At 36.7% G+C, this 18,316-nt stretch overlaps 1 protein-coding gene across 1 annotated transcript in view; it reads right to left on the bottom strand.

The window, feature by feature from the left end:
• Window positions 1-150: 150 nt before the first annotated feature.
• LOC107592760 (disintegrin and metalloproteinase domain-containing protein 12-like) overlaps window positions 151-18,316 on the bottom strand; it is a 79,470-nt gene continuing 61,304 nt past the window's right edge. The window contains exons 12-22 of the mRNA XM_016282309.1: window positions 16,657-16,746; window positions 15,839-16,034; window positions 15,315-15,423; window positions 13,697-13,895; window positions 12,538-12,615; window positions 10,450-10,558; window positions 9,109-9,295; window positions 7,709-7,817; window positions 6,543-6,764; window positions 1,511-1,680; window positions 151-1,432 (exon numbers count right to left, since the gene is read on the bottom strand). Coding sequence (XP_016137795.1) covers window positions 1,390-1,432; window positions 1,511-1,680; window positions 6,543-6,764; window positions 7,709-7,817; window positions 9,109-9,295; window positions 10,450-10,558; window positions 12,538-12,615; window positions 13,697-13,895; window positions 15,315-15,423; window positions 15,839-16,034; window positions 16,657-16,746 — 1,512 coding nt within the window. The 3' untranslated portion in view covers window positions 151-1,389. The remainder of the gene's footprint in view (window positions 1,433-1,510; window positions 1,681-6,542; window positions 6,765-7,708; window positions 7,818-9,108; window positions 9,296-10,449; window positions 10,559-12,537; window positions 12,616-13,696; window positions 13,896-15,314; window positions 15,424-15,838; window positions 16,035-16,656; window positions 16,747-18,316) is intronic.

The raw sequence follows: 18,316 nt of genomic DNA, 5'->3' as shown, positions 1-18,316 counted from the left end.
ATATATATATATATATATATATATATATATATATATATATATATATATATATATATAATAAGAATTTTTTTGATGAAGAAAAAGTTCAAAAGAACAGCATTTATTTTACTTTACTGATAAGTAATACATATCTTTACTGTCACTTTTGATCAATTTAATGCATCCTTGCTGAATAAAAGTATTCATTCATTGCTTTGAAAGAAAATTTCACTGACACTAAACTTTTGAAAGTAATACAAGAAATACAGTACAGAAAATTCAACATCTATAACCTCAAGTGTTGGAAGATATTTTACAGAATGTGTGTATACAGCACAACAAGGCCATAATGACTAGTGGGAATGCTGATCTGCTATTCCGCGATATTTTAAGGTCTGTGGTGTATCACTACATATTTTGTGTTGCCACTGGTATTTCTCTGAATGTTTCAAAACATGTTGGAAAAAGGAACATCACGACCTTTCAAGTGTTTGAACTATAAATACTGACTGGATTTTTTTCATTTTCTGTAGATAAACTTGACAAGCCGTTGCTATGCAGTTGCAATGCATATTCTGTTCTCTAGATGACTCAGCCCTAATTGATGTAACTCAGTTGTGGCTGTTAACTGTCCAGCACATCTCTCCTCAAGAAGTCACAGAATTTGAGGTATCATTACAAACAAAGCTGAATGCTTAGGGCTAAAATTTGTAGCAATAGTAATAGCGATTCTTGCTTTGGCAGATACTGTAGCACTGCATTTGCTCAAGCACATGTGATTTTAAGGTACTGTAGTTCACGAAAAGTTGGTTTGTCAATTCTCACAGATGACTGAACAATAATGTGAACATCACTTCCTCCTTCATGACATAATTCGTCATCATGCCTCATTCAAGTAATTATTAAGGTTTTTTTGCACTTAGTGGCACTGATTCCAGCGCTCTGTGTTTAGTCATTTAGACTTCATGTAGCTTGTACTCCAGTATCCCAGACATGCCGCGTCATTTTAAAGCAGGTCTTTTTTTGATCTTCACAACACCAATGTAAGTCTTACCATAAGATAAATTGAAGAAAAACACTTAAAGGAAAACATGATTGGTCAATCATCATTTTTTCAACATGTAAAAACAAACAAAAAATTGTCATACAGTAAAAAAAGTGTCAAACACAGCACATAGTTTCCTCCTCACAATAAATATACATCTTAAATAGTTCTGCAGTACCTGAGCGAGGACAAACTAACACCTTTTCTGAGGAGGTGCAGCACCAAGGTGTCGGGTCAGCCCTCTTCTCTGTGAGACCCTCCGTGGAGTTTCTGCAGGGGTGGTCACTTGGTCCAACAGTTTTCATAGTGCAAACAAGTGTGTTCAGATGCTGGTGAAATTCACCCAGTGCTGTGGTGTCCATATGTCAGTGATCATAAAAGGGTTGCTGTGGTAATCTGGGAAGAGGTCTACAATGTATCAAAAAAAGCAGTTAGTTTTCATCCATAAATATGTGATTTTGCCAGCAGTATCACAGTGGGACTGACCGGTTTGGCAGTGGTATGGCAGAGGGCGGTCGTGGTACTGTTGGAATCGGGATGGCTAGAGGTCCAGGTATCCGCACTCCCACTGCAGATGTGCTTCGACCCACCCCGTGGCCTCTGATTAAGGGGTCTGCGGGAAGTGGTTTCTGTGGGGGACTGGGCTTGTCGTGGTCCTACAGATAGCAAGACAGAAGATTTCCTGGTTTATCACACATATTTAAACTATTATATAGACCAGGGGGTCCCAAACAAACTTCCAAGGGGGCCACATTATGACTTAAAGCTGAAGTATTTAAATTATGAATTATATATTAAAGCAATCTAACTGTAATCTAACCTCAATAATAATATCTATTTAAATTACATAGACATGAAACACTAATAAACTTAATGTGATGCATATTTGTCAGTCATACATAAATGAAACAAGCAAAGAGGAGATAAGATTTCTGTAATAGTACTAATAAACTGAATGTTTTATAATATAATAATAATAATAATTTAAATACACACAAATATATATGAATTTAGTCTCATACATTTTAAGTAAGTGAATAGGCCTATTGTTTGTTATTTTAACAGAACAAATGTAATTATTTTCACAATTGAATAAATGTATTTTTAAAATATGACTATTTAAATAAAATACAATAGATACAAACAGCTAATAATAAACTATGCCATGATTTTTTTTTTGAGTGCAGAAATATTTTTCTTCTCTGCTTCATTTAAAAACAACTGACAAATATGCATCACATTAAGGTTATAAATATATTTTTCTCATGTTAAAAATGTGTAATCCAAATGGATGGAAATTGTATATGCAATTCAAATACATAAATCTTAAAATTAGGCCTTTTTTATTTATTTATTTATTTTTAATACAGGTACTTGAAATTCAAAACCTCTGGAATCGCCACATGAATCATGGTTAATTAATTTAAAATATCCAGTAATATGTTGGACAACAGTTTGAGTCAAAAGAATTGAGAACCACAGTCATAGATAAAAAAAGGTGTGTAAACAGTGATAGCAAACTAGTGTCACTAGATGGAGCTGTGATTACACTCCTCGTCCTGGTAAACCCTGTTGGCAACAATGCAGAATAACAAAACAAAATGTGCAGCACTCCCATCCCCAACACCCAATTCACCCCATGTTAAGTCAAGAGGTCATCGTGTGTTACCAATTTACTCAGAGGATGCGGTCATGGCATACAGCTGTTGCCTTTCCACAGCTGTTCAGCCTTGTTTTGTGGAAAACAGTGGAGAAACTGACTAATCCAAAATGCTGAGACAACAAAATCAATCAATTTTTGTGTCTTTCTGGAACAACATTTTTCCTCCTTTATTTTTCTAACCATTGTACACAAGTGATTTGTTCCTGCAAAACCCTCATCCTAGAGAAAGCAATGTCATTACGGCAATACAAGACCTTTTAATCATGAGCGCACGGCGGTGTGTCGAGCCATGAGGCCAATTTGTGAGAACACCGTAAGAGGTGGAAGTGTTTCATGGCTCCCCGAATAAATGTGAACTCAGTCAAGTAGAAAAGGGCACTCAGAGAGCACTAAACAAACCACGGTGATTTCATATGTAAAAGGGTTTAATGTGAATGCTTTCAATGAGGTCATTATATAAACCAAGCAAGCGTCAATGTATCAATCATTTTGTATTGTGTGGCACAGCTACAGAATGTGAGCTCTAAAAGGCTTTTGGATGAAACGCCACTGATGGGGAGCAAAAAACGTGTTCAAGACAGAATCTGTGGCATAATCTATTTGCAGCTTCTGTAGCAAAATACAGTAATGAATTTACAATGCAAGCCTATGGGGCAATGAATTCATTTTTGGTACAAAAATGCATAGCTGTATTGTTAAAAGTAGGATCTTGTTACGTGTTTACTAATGTAATTCCTATGTATGGAGCTCCATGTCAACAGTATTTTACAAGTAATGTCATCCCTTTCTGGTATCCTTGCACATACTGTGACATTTAACAGGTTTATGAGCTTTATAATATGGTTGTTACAGGTAGTTACATTGGATAACTGCACAGACAAGGTTCGTAAATGATTTCATCAATGCTAGCATGTTTGTTTTGTTTATACTTTACCATTTATTCAAGTATAATGTCTAGCCTTATATTGTAATTACAAATTTTTTTTCATCAGTATGTCACAGATGCTTGTATATTTAGGATATTATTTCCTCTGGAGTAACATGTTTACCTTACGGGCACAAGCCAAACAACCTCCTACCTCAAAATTGCAACCTTAATACTATTTTCTACCTTTAGACCTTTTTAAAGGGAATCTAGTAAACCTATCTCATGGATTAACTTTTCTGTTTGTTATTTTAGAATACAATGTGTTATAATCAAAATACCCATCTTGCACTTTTATAGCAAGATAAATGTCTCGTTGAGATTAGCCTTTCATAGTGTGCTGGATGTAACCACAGTTAGTTCGCTGCAGTGCCGTGAAGTCGAGCTGAGATTCAAAGCAACAGATGTTCTTCTTCATGCTGTCTGATAGCATATCCTGCCAATGTCCCCGAGCAGCACTTATCGTCTAAACCACATACCTTCACACACGGACGTCTCTCATCCCATCTCACAGGAAAGCTCTCATGCACCCGTCCAATCTCATTCTCGCCATATCACTTTCACTCCTCCGCCTGCTCTGTCTACCCCACTCTAATATTTTTTGTCTTCGTTTTATTATCTTCAACTGGAAACTTCATATAAGAAATTTATTTGTGTGCAGCAATGGAAAGTGTAACGTCCTTGCTAATGTCTCCTTATCTCCCTCCACTTGGTTTCTGCATCTGTCAGTAGCTTTCATCCAATGAAGTTGTATCAGCTGCAGTCTTAGGGGTCATTTACACAGAACGCATTTTTGCATTACAAAACTTAGAATGGGAAAAAAGGACTCAAGACGGCTCTTAACATTTTAACTTTGAGTGCTGCGTTTTTAGAATGCAGAGACATGCACGAGACGCTGGAAAAGATGTGGGGGCGATATAGCTAAAAAATGTATCAACGATATCATGTTTCATATAGTTTGGTATCGATAATTATTGACTTTTTTTATAACCTTTTATAAAACAGAGCAACAGAAAAAAATTTACATTTAACCACTGTATTTTTAAATTAACTCAATTTATTGAGACAAACAACAAAACTTTTTTTGTTCATATTTAAAAAATAAATACCTAATTTATAATGTTTTATATACAGATGAAATAGGTTAAACTTTTGGCTTGTTTCCAGAGGCCACAGGAGGGCACAATGAGCAAAATAAAGCAGCACATTAAATTGTCAATGCAAGGAAATAACTGTCTATAAAAAACGTGCATTACGTCTAAATGAACTCATATAAATAAAATATAATTTTGTAAATTGCATAAACAATTATGAACAAAACAACATCACGTATTTATGCATTGCTTAATACAAAGAGCCGAATCGCCATTCACACAGACTGCCTTTAAAAACATATGAGACGCAGTGAAAAGGAATAAACCTCCACAAATTCGTGACTTTTATTCGAATTTTAAATTGCACTAATATTCATTTTTTTATTCACAATCTCCTCATCACAGGCAGGCACTGCACTCATGTTCGTGTTTGTGTGTGCTGTCTGCGTCACTCATAGCACATGCCTATATCGTGCACTATATTGAACATTTTTTATATCGTTATCGAAGAAGGTGTACCGTCGAATAAATATCGATACCGTTTTATCGCCCAGGCCTACGTAAGACATCAGTCTAGCAGGTTTACGTAGAATGTGCTTTTGCATTCTCCTGACCCACAAGCCTTTTTGCAATAATTTTAGTGATTACAGGCTAACAATGCTAATTCCAATTCATAAAAAATGAATATGTGATTCTAATTATGTACATAATGCTCATACTCACATTGTGTACTAATCAGGAGCTACAGGATAAAGCATTGATTTTACATGACATTGTTTTTAAGTTGATCTGATAATATTCAATATTTTTATTGTAAATATATATGTTGATAATGGATATTTAATTGTGTATTACTAAATGTAATTCTTATCTAAATCTCAAAATGGATATCTATCTTAAAATATTACACACACACACACACACACACACACACACACACACACAGGTTTGTTTTTGTGAAAAGTGGGGACATCCCATAGGCGTAATGGTTTTTATACTGTACAGACCGTATATTCTATTGCCCTTTACCAACCCTACCCCTAAACCTACCCCTTACAGGAAACTTTGTGCTATTTCAGATTTTCAATACACTCCATTCTGTGTGATTTATAAGCGTTTTGAAAAGTGGGGACATGGGGTAATGTCCTGAAAAGTCACCTTCTCATATATATATATATATATATATATATATATATATAAATAAAACATTTAAACTTGTATTTCATTATATTAAATCTTTTTTCACCACTGAAAGAATATTTTTTTCTATTTAGAGTATTATTTTACATTTATTTATTAAAAAACACTCATGTTGCACCTATATCAGACATCCCAGCTCTTCCAGAAGTTCCAGCAGTCTCACGCATATTAATAACAGCTCTCTGACACCCACAAGTTATATACAATATCCCGGAAATAGAACAAGAGAGAGAAGCCCCATTTCCAGGGTATTAAAGTACATTTTTGGCGATTCAATCACAGGTTGTCAGCTGAGATGCATTTACAGTTATCACCTGGTATAAATGAGTTTTGAATCCGTCTTCTTTGACCACTTCTATTCGGATTTTGTCAAACACCACATCACTTTTGCGGGACTGAATTAACCTGTGTATGTGGCTTACGAGTGAGTGGGAAATAAAGCAAAAGAAAATGATAAGGGAGAACAGCTGTGATTTTTGGTGCCAATGTTATTTACATTAAGGAGTTACTTCATTGATGTACTACTACATGTTGAGGCCAAACTCAATTGGGGTAGTAATGCTACTTTCATGAAATGAGTTTTTGCAGGGTGGTATGTCTGGTACATGGTGACAGTCTGAGGCTGACAGCACTTACCTGGATGTTGGCGTAGGGCAGCTGGCGTGGGAGTGTGTGGAAGCCTGCCGCTCTGCCTGGTGAGTGTGTGTGTGACACTAGAGTCCTGTGAGGCTGCAGACCTGTGATGGGCATGGGGTGGCTGATGTGGATGGGCTGGCAGCGCGTGGGACATTCAGGCAGCCGATGCAAACTGTGGAAGTTGTGTGGAGGAAGGAGAGGCTCCGAACTGTGATGAGACATCTGTGGAAAACAGACAGCTCTTGAAAATAAAGACACAAGAATTTAATACGAGCACTACTGCTTGCTACTGCTAACCTTTAAGACCCTTCGAGGAATCAATCTAAACATCTTTCTGCATATGCTGCTTCACAATTCAATACTGTTCCAGGTCCTCCTTCATAAAGGTATTCATACATGCTGTTGTGGCATGGCACACAGACTAAAAATACCCAGATGAAGCAATCAATGAGTGCTTTACTTTTCCAACACACTTCATTGGCAACTGCCCAATCACATTGAGGCCTGCTCTCCCCCTTTGAGCAAACAAAGGCTTCCAACTCCAACAAACAGTTTCAATAATTATATTGTTATGCTACTCAAGTACATTAGACTGAATTAAAACAGAAATCCTTCCAAATGAATCTTTGAGGTTTTAGATGAAGATCTGGACTTCATTAATATTCTTTGATGGTCGATACTGGAGACTAAATCAATTATGCACCTAAGTCTCATGCCGTGTACACAGAAAGCAAGGGATGGATTGGTTTGGACAGGCATAGTAATTCTGAGCTGACCTCATCTGCTCCTCGCTGGGCAGGACAGACACGAGGTAATGAATTATGGAATTTGAGGTTTAATAAAAGATCTTGTTAGTGCTTGTTAGTAAGGGTGTAAATATTAATTTAGATTACCATTCTTCACAAAATCATACCATATATAATAAAATCGGTATTTGGTCACAAATGGTCTGCTTTGATTCAATTTAGTATGATTATTTAAAAAATTATTTTCACAAATGCAATAATAAAAATAGGCAAATAATTTTGGATAAGACATATTAAAAATATAAAATATTTAATATATAATATGTAACTACAATTATTTCAAATATTATTACATATTTTGGACGTTATAATCATGTTGTGTGCCCGAGTCTGTGATGATGAGTAGAGTATCACACTTACCTTGTCACAGCGGGAGTGTAAAGGTAAAGAGGCGGGCTTGTGCTGAGGCGAGACCCTGAACACTGACTGTGTCTGTGGGGGGCTGGGAGCTCGCTTTCGCCCTACTGATCTGTAAAATTAAGAAACAGTTTTCAAAAAGTTTCATGTTTTAGGTATGGTGAATATAATTACTACCGTAGGGATGTCCACTTTTTATTAAGCTCTATTGCAGCATCTGTGGCAATTTATTGTTCATTATTATTCTTAAAGAGCAAAAATCATGTTTATACTAAGGCATGTACAATGTACTGTAAGTAAACAAAGTCCAGGCAGTAAATATTAAAATACACACGGTTTAAAAATTTTAGATGGTCTGGCAGAATGTTTGGGGTCAGTAAGTTAAAAAAATACTTTTATTCAGCAATAAATTGATCAAAAGTGGGTACAAAGACCTTCATGATGTAACAAAAGATTTTTATTTCAAATAAATGCTGTTCTTTACTTTGTAGTCATTTAAGATTCCTGAGATTCTGAGCACAACTGTTTCAATATTGATAATAAAAAAAGAAATGCTTCTTAAGCACTAAATCAGCATATCAGAATGATTTCTGAAGGATCATGTAAAACTGATGACTGGAGTAATGGCTGCTGAAAATTCAGCTTTGTCAATAAATTACATTTTAAAACATATTAACAAAGACAGCAGTTACTTTAAATTGTAATAACATTTCAGAATTTTTTACTGTATTTAATCGAAATAAACGTGGAGAGTATAAGGGACTTTCATCAACAAATCTTCCCGACCCCAAACTGTACAGTAGTGTATATCCATCAATTGCTGACCTAACCCTACCTGTTTAAGCATCAATGTCATGATGTAAAAAGCCACTAACCCCCATAGCTTTCACACAAAACACTCAATAATACTAGAAAAGGACTTGTAAAGTGTATAGAGCTTTTTAGAGGTAGCAGACTCCACCCAGAGAAATTACATGAGTAACGCAGAAGTTCGTCCACAAAGAAAACTATTCTCACCCCAAAAGGGTGATTTAGACAGCTTTAAAGCTTAAATCATAAACAGGGTTTTACTGAATAATTCAAGCGCTTTAACAAAAATACAAGCTTCACATTTAGACTTTTAAACCCTCTGGAATGCTGGCCCAGTTTACTTCTATTGTAAGTGTATTACTCTGACCATGAATTTTATTTGTTAAGGAACGAGTCAAAATTATTTTCTGTGCCAAACTACTTTATGCCCCGAATTCCTGTCGATATGAACTTAAACTGAACTTGAAACTTAATTCCCTTAAGCTTCGATAAAACTAGGGACTCTTGGTGTCCTTGGATGGAAACCAGCAGGAATCCAGGATCAAACACTTTTTGGAAAACATCGCTGGGGGAAACTGCACCATTGACAGTACCTGAGCTTTTGGATGGCGCTCTTCTTATTGATGCAGAGCATCTGAACCAGTGCTTTACTCTTCAGGCACACAATCAGTCCCGCCGACAGCAAGCAAAGGAGGGTGACCAGCACGCCCACGGCCACAGCGCTGCTGTCAGCTGTTGTCACATAGGACAGCACGCACATTAATACACACACTCGCACATCTGTTGTACAGCACGGCACAGAGAGGGAAAACACAAGAAGTCAGAGTCAGGTTAGAAAGAAAAAGAATTGATCAACATCCCTCTGTGTCTCCACCTGCATTGCTTTTACAAGCTGTCTCAAAGTTCTTGAATGTCTGCTGAGTGACATCTAAGCGCAGTGCTTCAGGTTTCCACCAGTAAATCAATGACGTGTCCTGTCAATGCTGTTATGCTTTTCCACTGGAAAATCGTTTAATGGGTTTTGTAAGTACATTGTACTTTCAGGATGCACTGTTCTACCTGCAGTGCGGCTGTCACAGAGGGGATGAAAGTGGTTAGAGCTAGTGCACTTCCTCAAGAGGTACAGTCGGAAAATCTGAATGCATGAGGCCAAAGAGGTCGAAACATACTCCATGCATGTTGGCAAACAGAAACGCTGCTAGGTATGCAAAATGTAATGTGTGCATCTTTGCATTCTGAAATATGTCAACAAGTAATTCATAATGCAATGCATGTATCCATTCTCAATAGACATTCTTTCTTCCTTTAATGTTTGTTTGATAAAAAAATAAAAATTTAAATAATAATAATAATAATAATAGTTGTCTAATAAACCTGTCATTGCGTATACAAATCGTTTTGTTCCTCTTTTGTAATTTGCTATAGATAAAGGAGTCTGCTAAATGCATAAATGTAAAGTTTTTTTTACTTTTTTTGTAACTAAGGATGGTCATTTCCATCATTTTGCTTAATTTCTTTGTGTAGAGTTGTTTCTGAAAAAAAGAAAGAAAGAACGATTTAAGAAAACTGCTGTTTTGTTTCATTTCTTGGTGTAGAGTTGTTTGTGAAATTTCTTAGAATGATAGCTAGATCAATAGAAGGATAGACAGACAGATAGAGATAGATGACAGACAGATTTGTTACTAATTTGTAACTAAGGATGGTAATTTCTGTCATTTTGTTTCATTTCAAGTTATAAGTTGTTTCTGAAATAAATTATTAAAATAAAATAAAATAAATAATATTGTGTTTGCATACTTGCTTAGAAGAGTATGTTTCTGAGTATGTTTCTGACTGGAAAGGAGCACATAAGCACTGCAGTAGGTCATGCTATGTTAGTGCAATGCATACTGCTCTAGCAGTTAAGTCAAAAGTGCAGTTGTCCATCACTGTACCGGCTTGTCTCATTGGTCCACTGTCGATGCTGCCGCCAAACCCTGCCCTATCACAGAAAGGAGGTGCCCAGTGAGCTTCACAGTGGCAGTTCTTCTTGTTGTTGCATTCCTGTAAACATAAAGCAACTGGCATCAATGCCACACACAGCTCAATCCTCCTGATCAAATTTCTTGCTGGACATTATCAACAACATCCTGCTGTTCAATGCTTAAGGAATTCTTGGGGATAATGGTATGAAATCTCCTCATGAGCATTCAGTTCATGGATGCTCTGTTCAATGTTGCATTCAAGGGCAACATTTTTCCATTTGCACAAAAATACATCAAATTTTTCCATCAGGGTATGTGTCAGGGGTCGCTGCATAAGTTGATTGATGTCACTTGATGTTTAAAATCACAGTCTGAATATTAGATGTCTGCCTTCTAAAAGGAAAGATGCAGCTATGTATTTCCCGCCATAAAAACATGAGGAAACTTTTCAGACTCTCAAACTCTTAACTTTCTTGGATGCTATGATGGTTTAAAAAAACAGACCCTCTCAGCAGACAGACTCTTACATTTCAAGGATTAATGAGATTGTTTGAGTCTTGATTTAGTGGACTTGATCTTAAGACCTCTCAAGACTAGAAACCGATAGCCTTAGTGGTCTAGTATTAATCAAGATCTTAGGGGTTTTGGTGTGGGGCTTAAGGGGTCTAGTATCGGTCTCAGTATTTAGTGGTCTTCTTTTGTTCTAGGTCTGGGTCTTTAAGAGGTAGATCCGGCTTAAAAACAACTAGCATTTGGAGCATCCAGGATCCCAGAATGCTGACAGTGCTACCAACATCTTTATTAACAATGATCAATTCGTCTTGCAGCACAGCTCCAGTAAGGAAATAGACATCGGAGAAAAAAATGGATGCAATTGCACAGCCTACAGACAAAAATAAGAATTCCAATTTAGGAAGCGTGTAACAAGAGAAAATAAATAAAACATTACACACTTGCACACATGCCCTCCAGAGCTGAGAGTGGGTGCAAATGCAAAAGGCAACGTGGGGGTGTTCTTGGCCACAACGTTTAGCGATTGCATTTTAGCAGTCCTCTGGCAAAAAAAGCGCATGTGCATGATGAATGGCACTTTTAATGGTAGACAAATGAATTAAATATGACTCCTATAACCTTATTGGAGTGACAGAGATTGATTGTGAAGTACTTCAACAGCTGAGACAAGCCTCAAGTCACCCAGCATGCTGGGAAAACAATAGTGTGGCCGCTGAGGTGAACCAGGGCACGATTGAGTAAAAAACCCAAAATCTGAACTCATTCGAATGTTGTTTCAAATATTTATGACTTTCTTCCTTGAAACACAAAAAGTGAAGTTTTGAAGACTATCCGAGCTGCAATATTCTATACAATGGAAGGGACATAAAAGTGGTCCATATGACATGTAAGCTGTATTCGAAGACTTCTGAAGCCATAGCTTTCTGTGAAGAACAGTAATTTACAAGAATCTTGCCCTGAAAATGTTGCTTAACAGCTCTGATCCATTCACTTTCAATGCAAAGAAAAGAGCAGCTTGGACATTCTGCTACATTCTTCCTTTTGTTTTTCCTGGATAAAAGAAAGTCATACGGGTCATACAAAAAAAACAAAAAAAACAGCAAGATTAGGAAATTATGACAGATTTTCATTTTGGGTGAACTATCCCTTTAAATGTATCAAGAAAGACCATGACTGACACAAGGTTACGCTGTGATCTAATTTAGTACAGAATCAGTGTCTTATCTGTGCTTTTAACTGCTATTTCATCCGTAGTAGTAATCTAGTTCAAGTGAAGTTATAGTATGTGGACCTAGTTAGCTAAGTGCTATTATGGGCACATGCTGTCCCCTTGGCAGACAGCTATAATGTAATGAAATGGACATTTCTGTAAAAGGCGAGACTTTCAGTAGAGGGCAATCATTTGTGCTGACTTACTATCAGCATTCCCGACTCAAATCTGAGCCTAATGCCTGATAATTAATGTCAGAGAAATGAAAGAGTTTAAAAGAATAACTTTTCCAGCAGATGAGGAAATTTCAACTGTCAGAGTGGAAGCAACCTTACCCCTCTTCCATTACATTTCCCAGAGCACTTTTGCACTCCGAAGACACTTACATTCTGACACTGCCTGTTCAAACAGATCTGTTATGATGAGAGAGAGACAGAGAGAACTGCAGGTTAAGAAAAAAAACAAGACTGCTAGGAAACATATATGTTATTGGCCTTAACTACTGGTCGACTGAAAAGTTTTTTTTTTAAGTGCCAGGGTGGCCAATTAATGCCAATAGCCAGTATTATATAATTAATTTATTCTTTAACAGAAAATGAGGTACCACTTTATTTTACAGTTATGTTCCACATGTACATACTCTGTACTTATTATAGTAATTACAGTTACCGGGTATTAATTATGTACTAACTCTGAACCTACCTCTAAACCTAACCTTAACCCATATAGTCACATTATATTATCATTACTTCTTTAGGTAAGTACACTGTAAGTACATGTAAATGCAATACTGTAAAATAAAGTACAAATGAAAATAACATATTTGCTTAAAACTAAACAAAATAAAAAAGAAAATTAAAATATGCAGATATGGATTTTATTTCTCACTGTTAAAAACTAGGGTTATCAATAGAACAAAATAATCGTAATTCATTTACTATATCTAAACAACTGATGCATTTCTTTAGAATAAAATAATTTATATAATAATTTAGTGTTTAAAGTAATCATGAAAGTCTATTTAATTATTCAAATTAGTCATTTTAAATGATCTTACGTTTTTTTCTCAAATAATATAGTGCTACATTGTATTATATAATATTAATATAATATAATATAAATAAGCAATATCACACGAGTAGACGTGAGATATGGCTGTATATGGGCACGGCTGTGATTCGGCCTTAGGTAATCACAGCGTGCCGATATACAGCCATATCGCACACCTACTCGTGTGATATTGCGTTTATACAACAGTTCGATGGCACAAATATGTAAATAATATAATATAATATAATTATACACACATATAGCCTAATATAATATGTGGATGTTGAATCTGATACATTGGGGAGGTTAATCAGCTAAACAAACACTAAATGGTCAATGGAAAGCAATAAAAATGGCCAAATATCATCTCAGCCTGGCTGATAAACCACTAGCATAATTTCTTGATGACACAAATAATCTCTACCAGATGATTTATTCTCGTACCATTCCCTCAGCACACTTAGTGCCTGCCAATACCAGTCCTGGATCAGGCATATCGTCACCCAGGTACACATGTGTTCCACGGCACAGAATACGCCCTCCCTCCTGCAGAGGGATGTTTGTCTCTATGGAAACCGCATTGGTTCCGATCACTGGCCTGTTGGCACCTCCTTGGCACTGAATTTTCCCACACCTAGCATCCCTGTTTAAATCACACAGACAAAATACAATGAGTGAGCATACAACAACAGTGCTAAATGTTTTTACACTGAATTAATGGGATAAGGTGATAAAACGCCTGAAAAACAGAGAGGAGATTGTGTTGTCTTGAGGTAATCTCGCCTTTCACACCTTCTCACTCATCTGTGAGGAGCAGAGAGTGTAATTAATAGTGACAAGAGATCACATGCAAAACCATGGGGCTGCCACTGTCGCTGAATAATAATGTCACGGCTACAAAGAAATTAATAAAATGACATTCATTACAAGGTTTGATGAGCCATCCCATAATAATTAGACAGCAAGTGATATGAATGAATCAGGACAACCTTAAGCAATACTATTCTTAATTTCACACTTATTATTCTTTATTTTAAAGGTGCTGTATGTAAGTTTTTGACTCTACTAAAGCATAAAAATGCCATAATATGTTAGCAGATATTTAAGAAAAATGCTAAGTTAACATACTTGTTTATCTGAAAAACAATGCTATAGTCAGTTATTCTCCTTTGAAAATGTGCGTTCCGGGCCGGAATCTCCTCGGAATGTAGGTCTCTGTTTTGGTTTGTGAAACCCGCCCACTGCCAGTTTACTCAATTGTATTTTGGGACCCCGGGTTGCCAGTTGGCAGAAAACAAAGCATATTTAATTTCATTCATCGTCAAGTGCGCTCGTTCCTGTTGGTGTCATCAATCTGGCAAACCTGCGTGTGCGTCAAGTCTGAGGAGGAGGGACCGGGTGAAAAAAACCCTCTCCAATATTTTTTTTATTTGGACTGCAATACCTAGTTCAACCACTCGGTGTCAATCCTACACACACAGCACCTTTAATATTCTTTTGTTTTGAGAAAATGCATCATGAAAGTTTCAATCATGTTATTTCCTTGTCAGTCAATGGTTCTTCATTTTAATTATGTATGCTGTATTGGCACTATAAAAGCTAAGCATTTGTATTGCCAAAGTACCACAAAATTAAGTAGAAAAAAATTCAAAGCAGCAAAGAAATAGGTTAAAAACCAGAACAGAACAACTGTGTCAAACAAGGAGAACAAGCAAAACAAAAAGCAAAGCAAAAACAAACAAAAATAAATGATCAAAGCAAAATAAAATAAAATTAAACGAAGCAGAACAAAACAGAAACAGAAAACTAAACAAAAACTGTCGTTTTGCAAATCAAGCAAAACGAAACAAAAACAAGAACAAAACAAAAAGCAAAGCAAAGCATAAGAAGCAAAACAAAATAAAATGAACTGAAACAAAAAAGATGAAAAGTAATAATATAAGAAGAAAAAAGTAATAATATATTAAAATTTAAAATTTAAGCAAATTTGAAAAAGTATGTAATTGTACTGTAAGTAAAAGGTTAAAGTGCAAAGTGCTGTAGTAGCATGCCCCGACTGTACCTTGCTTGACATTTAGCAAAGGAACCTTTGGAGTCTTTCCCACAATTTCCATAGGGATCACCTGCAGAGTTTACTCTTTCAAAACAGATTCCCGGGGCAGGTTTCGCTCCTGGAAAACAAGAAAGAATGAAAATAAAACAGCATATGCCCACTGTCAGAGATGGAAATATGACACTGTACAATCCTTCCATCTTGTTTCAGCTTGTATATAAACCAAAAACAGATGAAAGGATAACATACTGTATGTCAGACTGTGGCCTGAATCCTTTTGGAAGGGAGTACGAACAGACATATGGAATAACAGCAATCAGTGTGAGCTTTCATATTGCTTGAGCTCGCCATATGAATGCATGCAGGATTGCAAGGGAAGTGCTGGCTTGATAATGGTTACATATAGAATACAATGTCAAAAATGAATGATTAATGAAATGTATATCTGCAGAACCCCACAATCATTTTTGGTCAACCAAATAAGCCTAGGAACCCTGCAGCTATCCGCATATTAGATCTACAGAGGTACCAACCTGGTCCCCACAGAGTGATGCATTGCTGCTCATGAGTCTGACAGATGCCGTTGTAGCAGTAACCATCCATATTGTGGCATGCGTGTCCATCGTGCAGGTACACATTGGCAGGGCAGTGGGGGTTTGTTCCGGTGCAGAACTCAGGTAAGTCACAGGAGTTACTGGACTCTCTACAAGGAGTCCCAGCTGGTTTTAACTGCACAGACACACAAGAACAAAAGGCTTCAGACAACAATAGAGAGCAAACTAAAAGTGCTCAGTGTCACCTAAAGGAGATTTCTTTCAAAATAAAGCAAAGAGAAATATATACTCAACTTCAATGCAGGCACTTTGGGATAAACTCAAAGTCATGCAGAGACAAGCTTTGCATGAATTACAAAGACTACTGGGTACAATAGTCAGTAGTTCATGGAAAAGTTCTCCAAAAACTATTCCTTTAACATGCACTAAGAAACGAAATACAGTCCAAGAAAGTGGATTAAATACTTTTAGTTGCTATTTTCATTTAATGAAGCACTATGTTGAAAGCTTGTTGTAGTTTGTTGTAAAGTCTGTGTGAACATGTATTCCTGTTCTGGGGTCTGTTTCGGAGGGCCCTGGTCTGGCTTCTTTCCTCAATAATTAAGTGAGCTGAGCACTCTGATTTATGTGTCTGGAGGCCTGAGAGGAAACTGAGTGTCTATGTTTTTAGCGCAAATGTTGGTTCATGTTGCACTTATTACTGGAGCAAGGAGAATGCGATTTCCACGCCTTTATATTACACACAGAGAAAGAATGAATGAGGTGGAAAGAGGGACAGGATAGATTTACAAAAGTACCTGGCAGTCTTCACAGCACTGTCCATGGGCACACACAGCATCTCCCTTGAGAGTGCAGGTTGTAGCATTACAGCAGGGATTCAGACACTCCTGAAGAAAACACAGGGATGACAACAGATTTGAAGGCATCGTGTGTCACTGTATCACATGGGGAAAAGTTAAGTCAATCATAGCACACTTAATTTAACTACTGAAGTCCTGAAGTTAAAGTATCAAACAGGGTGTTTAATTTTAAGAGTCAGAAAGAAGATCATTTGTGTCATTCAAAGACCCGACAGACCAAAATAAAAAAAAGCAAACCAAAACAAGCAAAGTAAACAAAAAAGTAAACAAAAACAAATAAACAAACAACAAAACCACGCAAAGAAAACTAAAGACAAAACAAACTAATCACAAAACTAGAAACAAAAAAGCAGAACAAGCAAAGTAAACAAAGAACACAAAAGCAAAAGCAAACAAAAACCAAAACAACAAAACAACAAAACAAGCGATGTAAATGAAGAACAAACCAACAAAACAAAAACAAACAATGAAAAATAAAAACAAAGCACAAAACAAGGCAGGTAAACAAAGAATAAACAAACAAACAAACAAACAAAAAAGCAGATTAAGCTAAGTAAGCAAAGAACAAAAAACTAAAAAAGCAAAGCAAACAAAAAAATAAATAAAAATGAAACAAACTAAAAAATTATAAAAGCTTTTAAAGACATTTTAAATGGGTCATATGATGTTGCTAAAAATAACATTATTTTGTGTATTTGGTGTAATGCAATGTGTTTATGCGGTTTAAGGTTAAAAAAACACATTATTTTCCACATAATGTACATTATTGTTTCTCCTCGTCGCGTCGATTTTTACAAAGCTCATTGGTCTGAAAAGCGAGGTGTGCTCTGATTGGCCAGCTATCCAGTGCATTGTGATTGGCCGAATACCTCAAGCGTGTGACAGAAATGTTACGCCCCTTACCATACTGTGTTTCCATCATACAGTCTATGGTTTCCATGTGTCCGGCGCGACGAGACAAAACCAATAAAACCCATTATAAACAAGGCATTTGTTGCATCCAGTGGGGACATAATTACTGATTGTAATGACTTATACTGTGTTTTTACGCTTTGCGTTGCGTATTGCGCCACGTAAACATAAAACCATGTCTGCATTTTTGATTGGAGAAATGAAAAACAATAAGCGCTACTCTACACTGCTCAAACTCGCGTTTGAATCATCAGTGGCAAATTCTTTAAATATAAAAAATTTACTTACAGGCTGTGAGTCAGAAGTGCCAGACTGTCCTTGTAAAGTTGGAACTGCCCCAGTTTATAGAAACATTATGTCCTCTTTTGGAAGGCCAAACTAAGTAGTTTTGCTTTCACAACGAAACACACAGAGGCTTGATTGAGCGGCGCCCGGCGGATTCGACAAAGGAGGCTTGCGGCAACCACATGTGATGACCCCGGGCTGGACTCCGCTTCGTCCACGGTGAAAGCTGATCCGGCGATTGATAGTGCGAAGTTTATGTTTTTCCTCAGCAACCAGCACAGATCAGCTCCAGGCATGAGGAAGCGGATATCGTCCTCTTTTGGAAGGCCAAACAAAGTAGTTTCGCTTTCACAATGAAACACAGCGCCTTCACGACATGGCGGCGGCGGCAACAATACTA

Source organism: Sinocyclocheilus grahami, unplaced genomic scaffold (assembly GCF_001515645.1).
Source record: "Sinocyclocheilus grahami isolate Dianchi unplaced genomic scaffold, SAMN03320097.WGS_v1.1 scaffold158.1, whole genome shotgun sequence".
Classification (NCBI taxonomy): domain Eukaryota; kingdom Metazoa; phylum Chordata; class Actinopteri; order Cypriniformes; family Cyprinidae; genus Sinocyclocheilus; species Sinocyclocheilus grahami.
The sequence above is the reverse complement of the archived record's forward strand: the minus strand, read 5'-3'. Positions and strand labels throughout refer to the sequence as shown.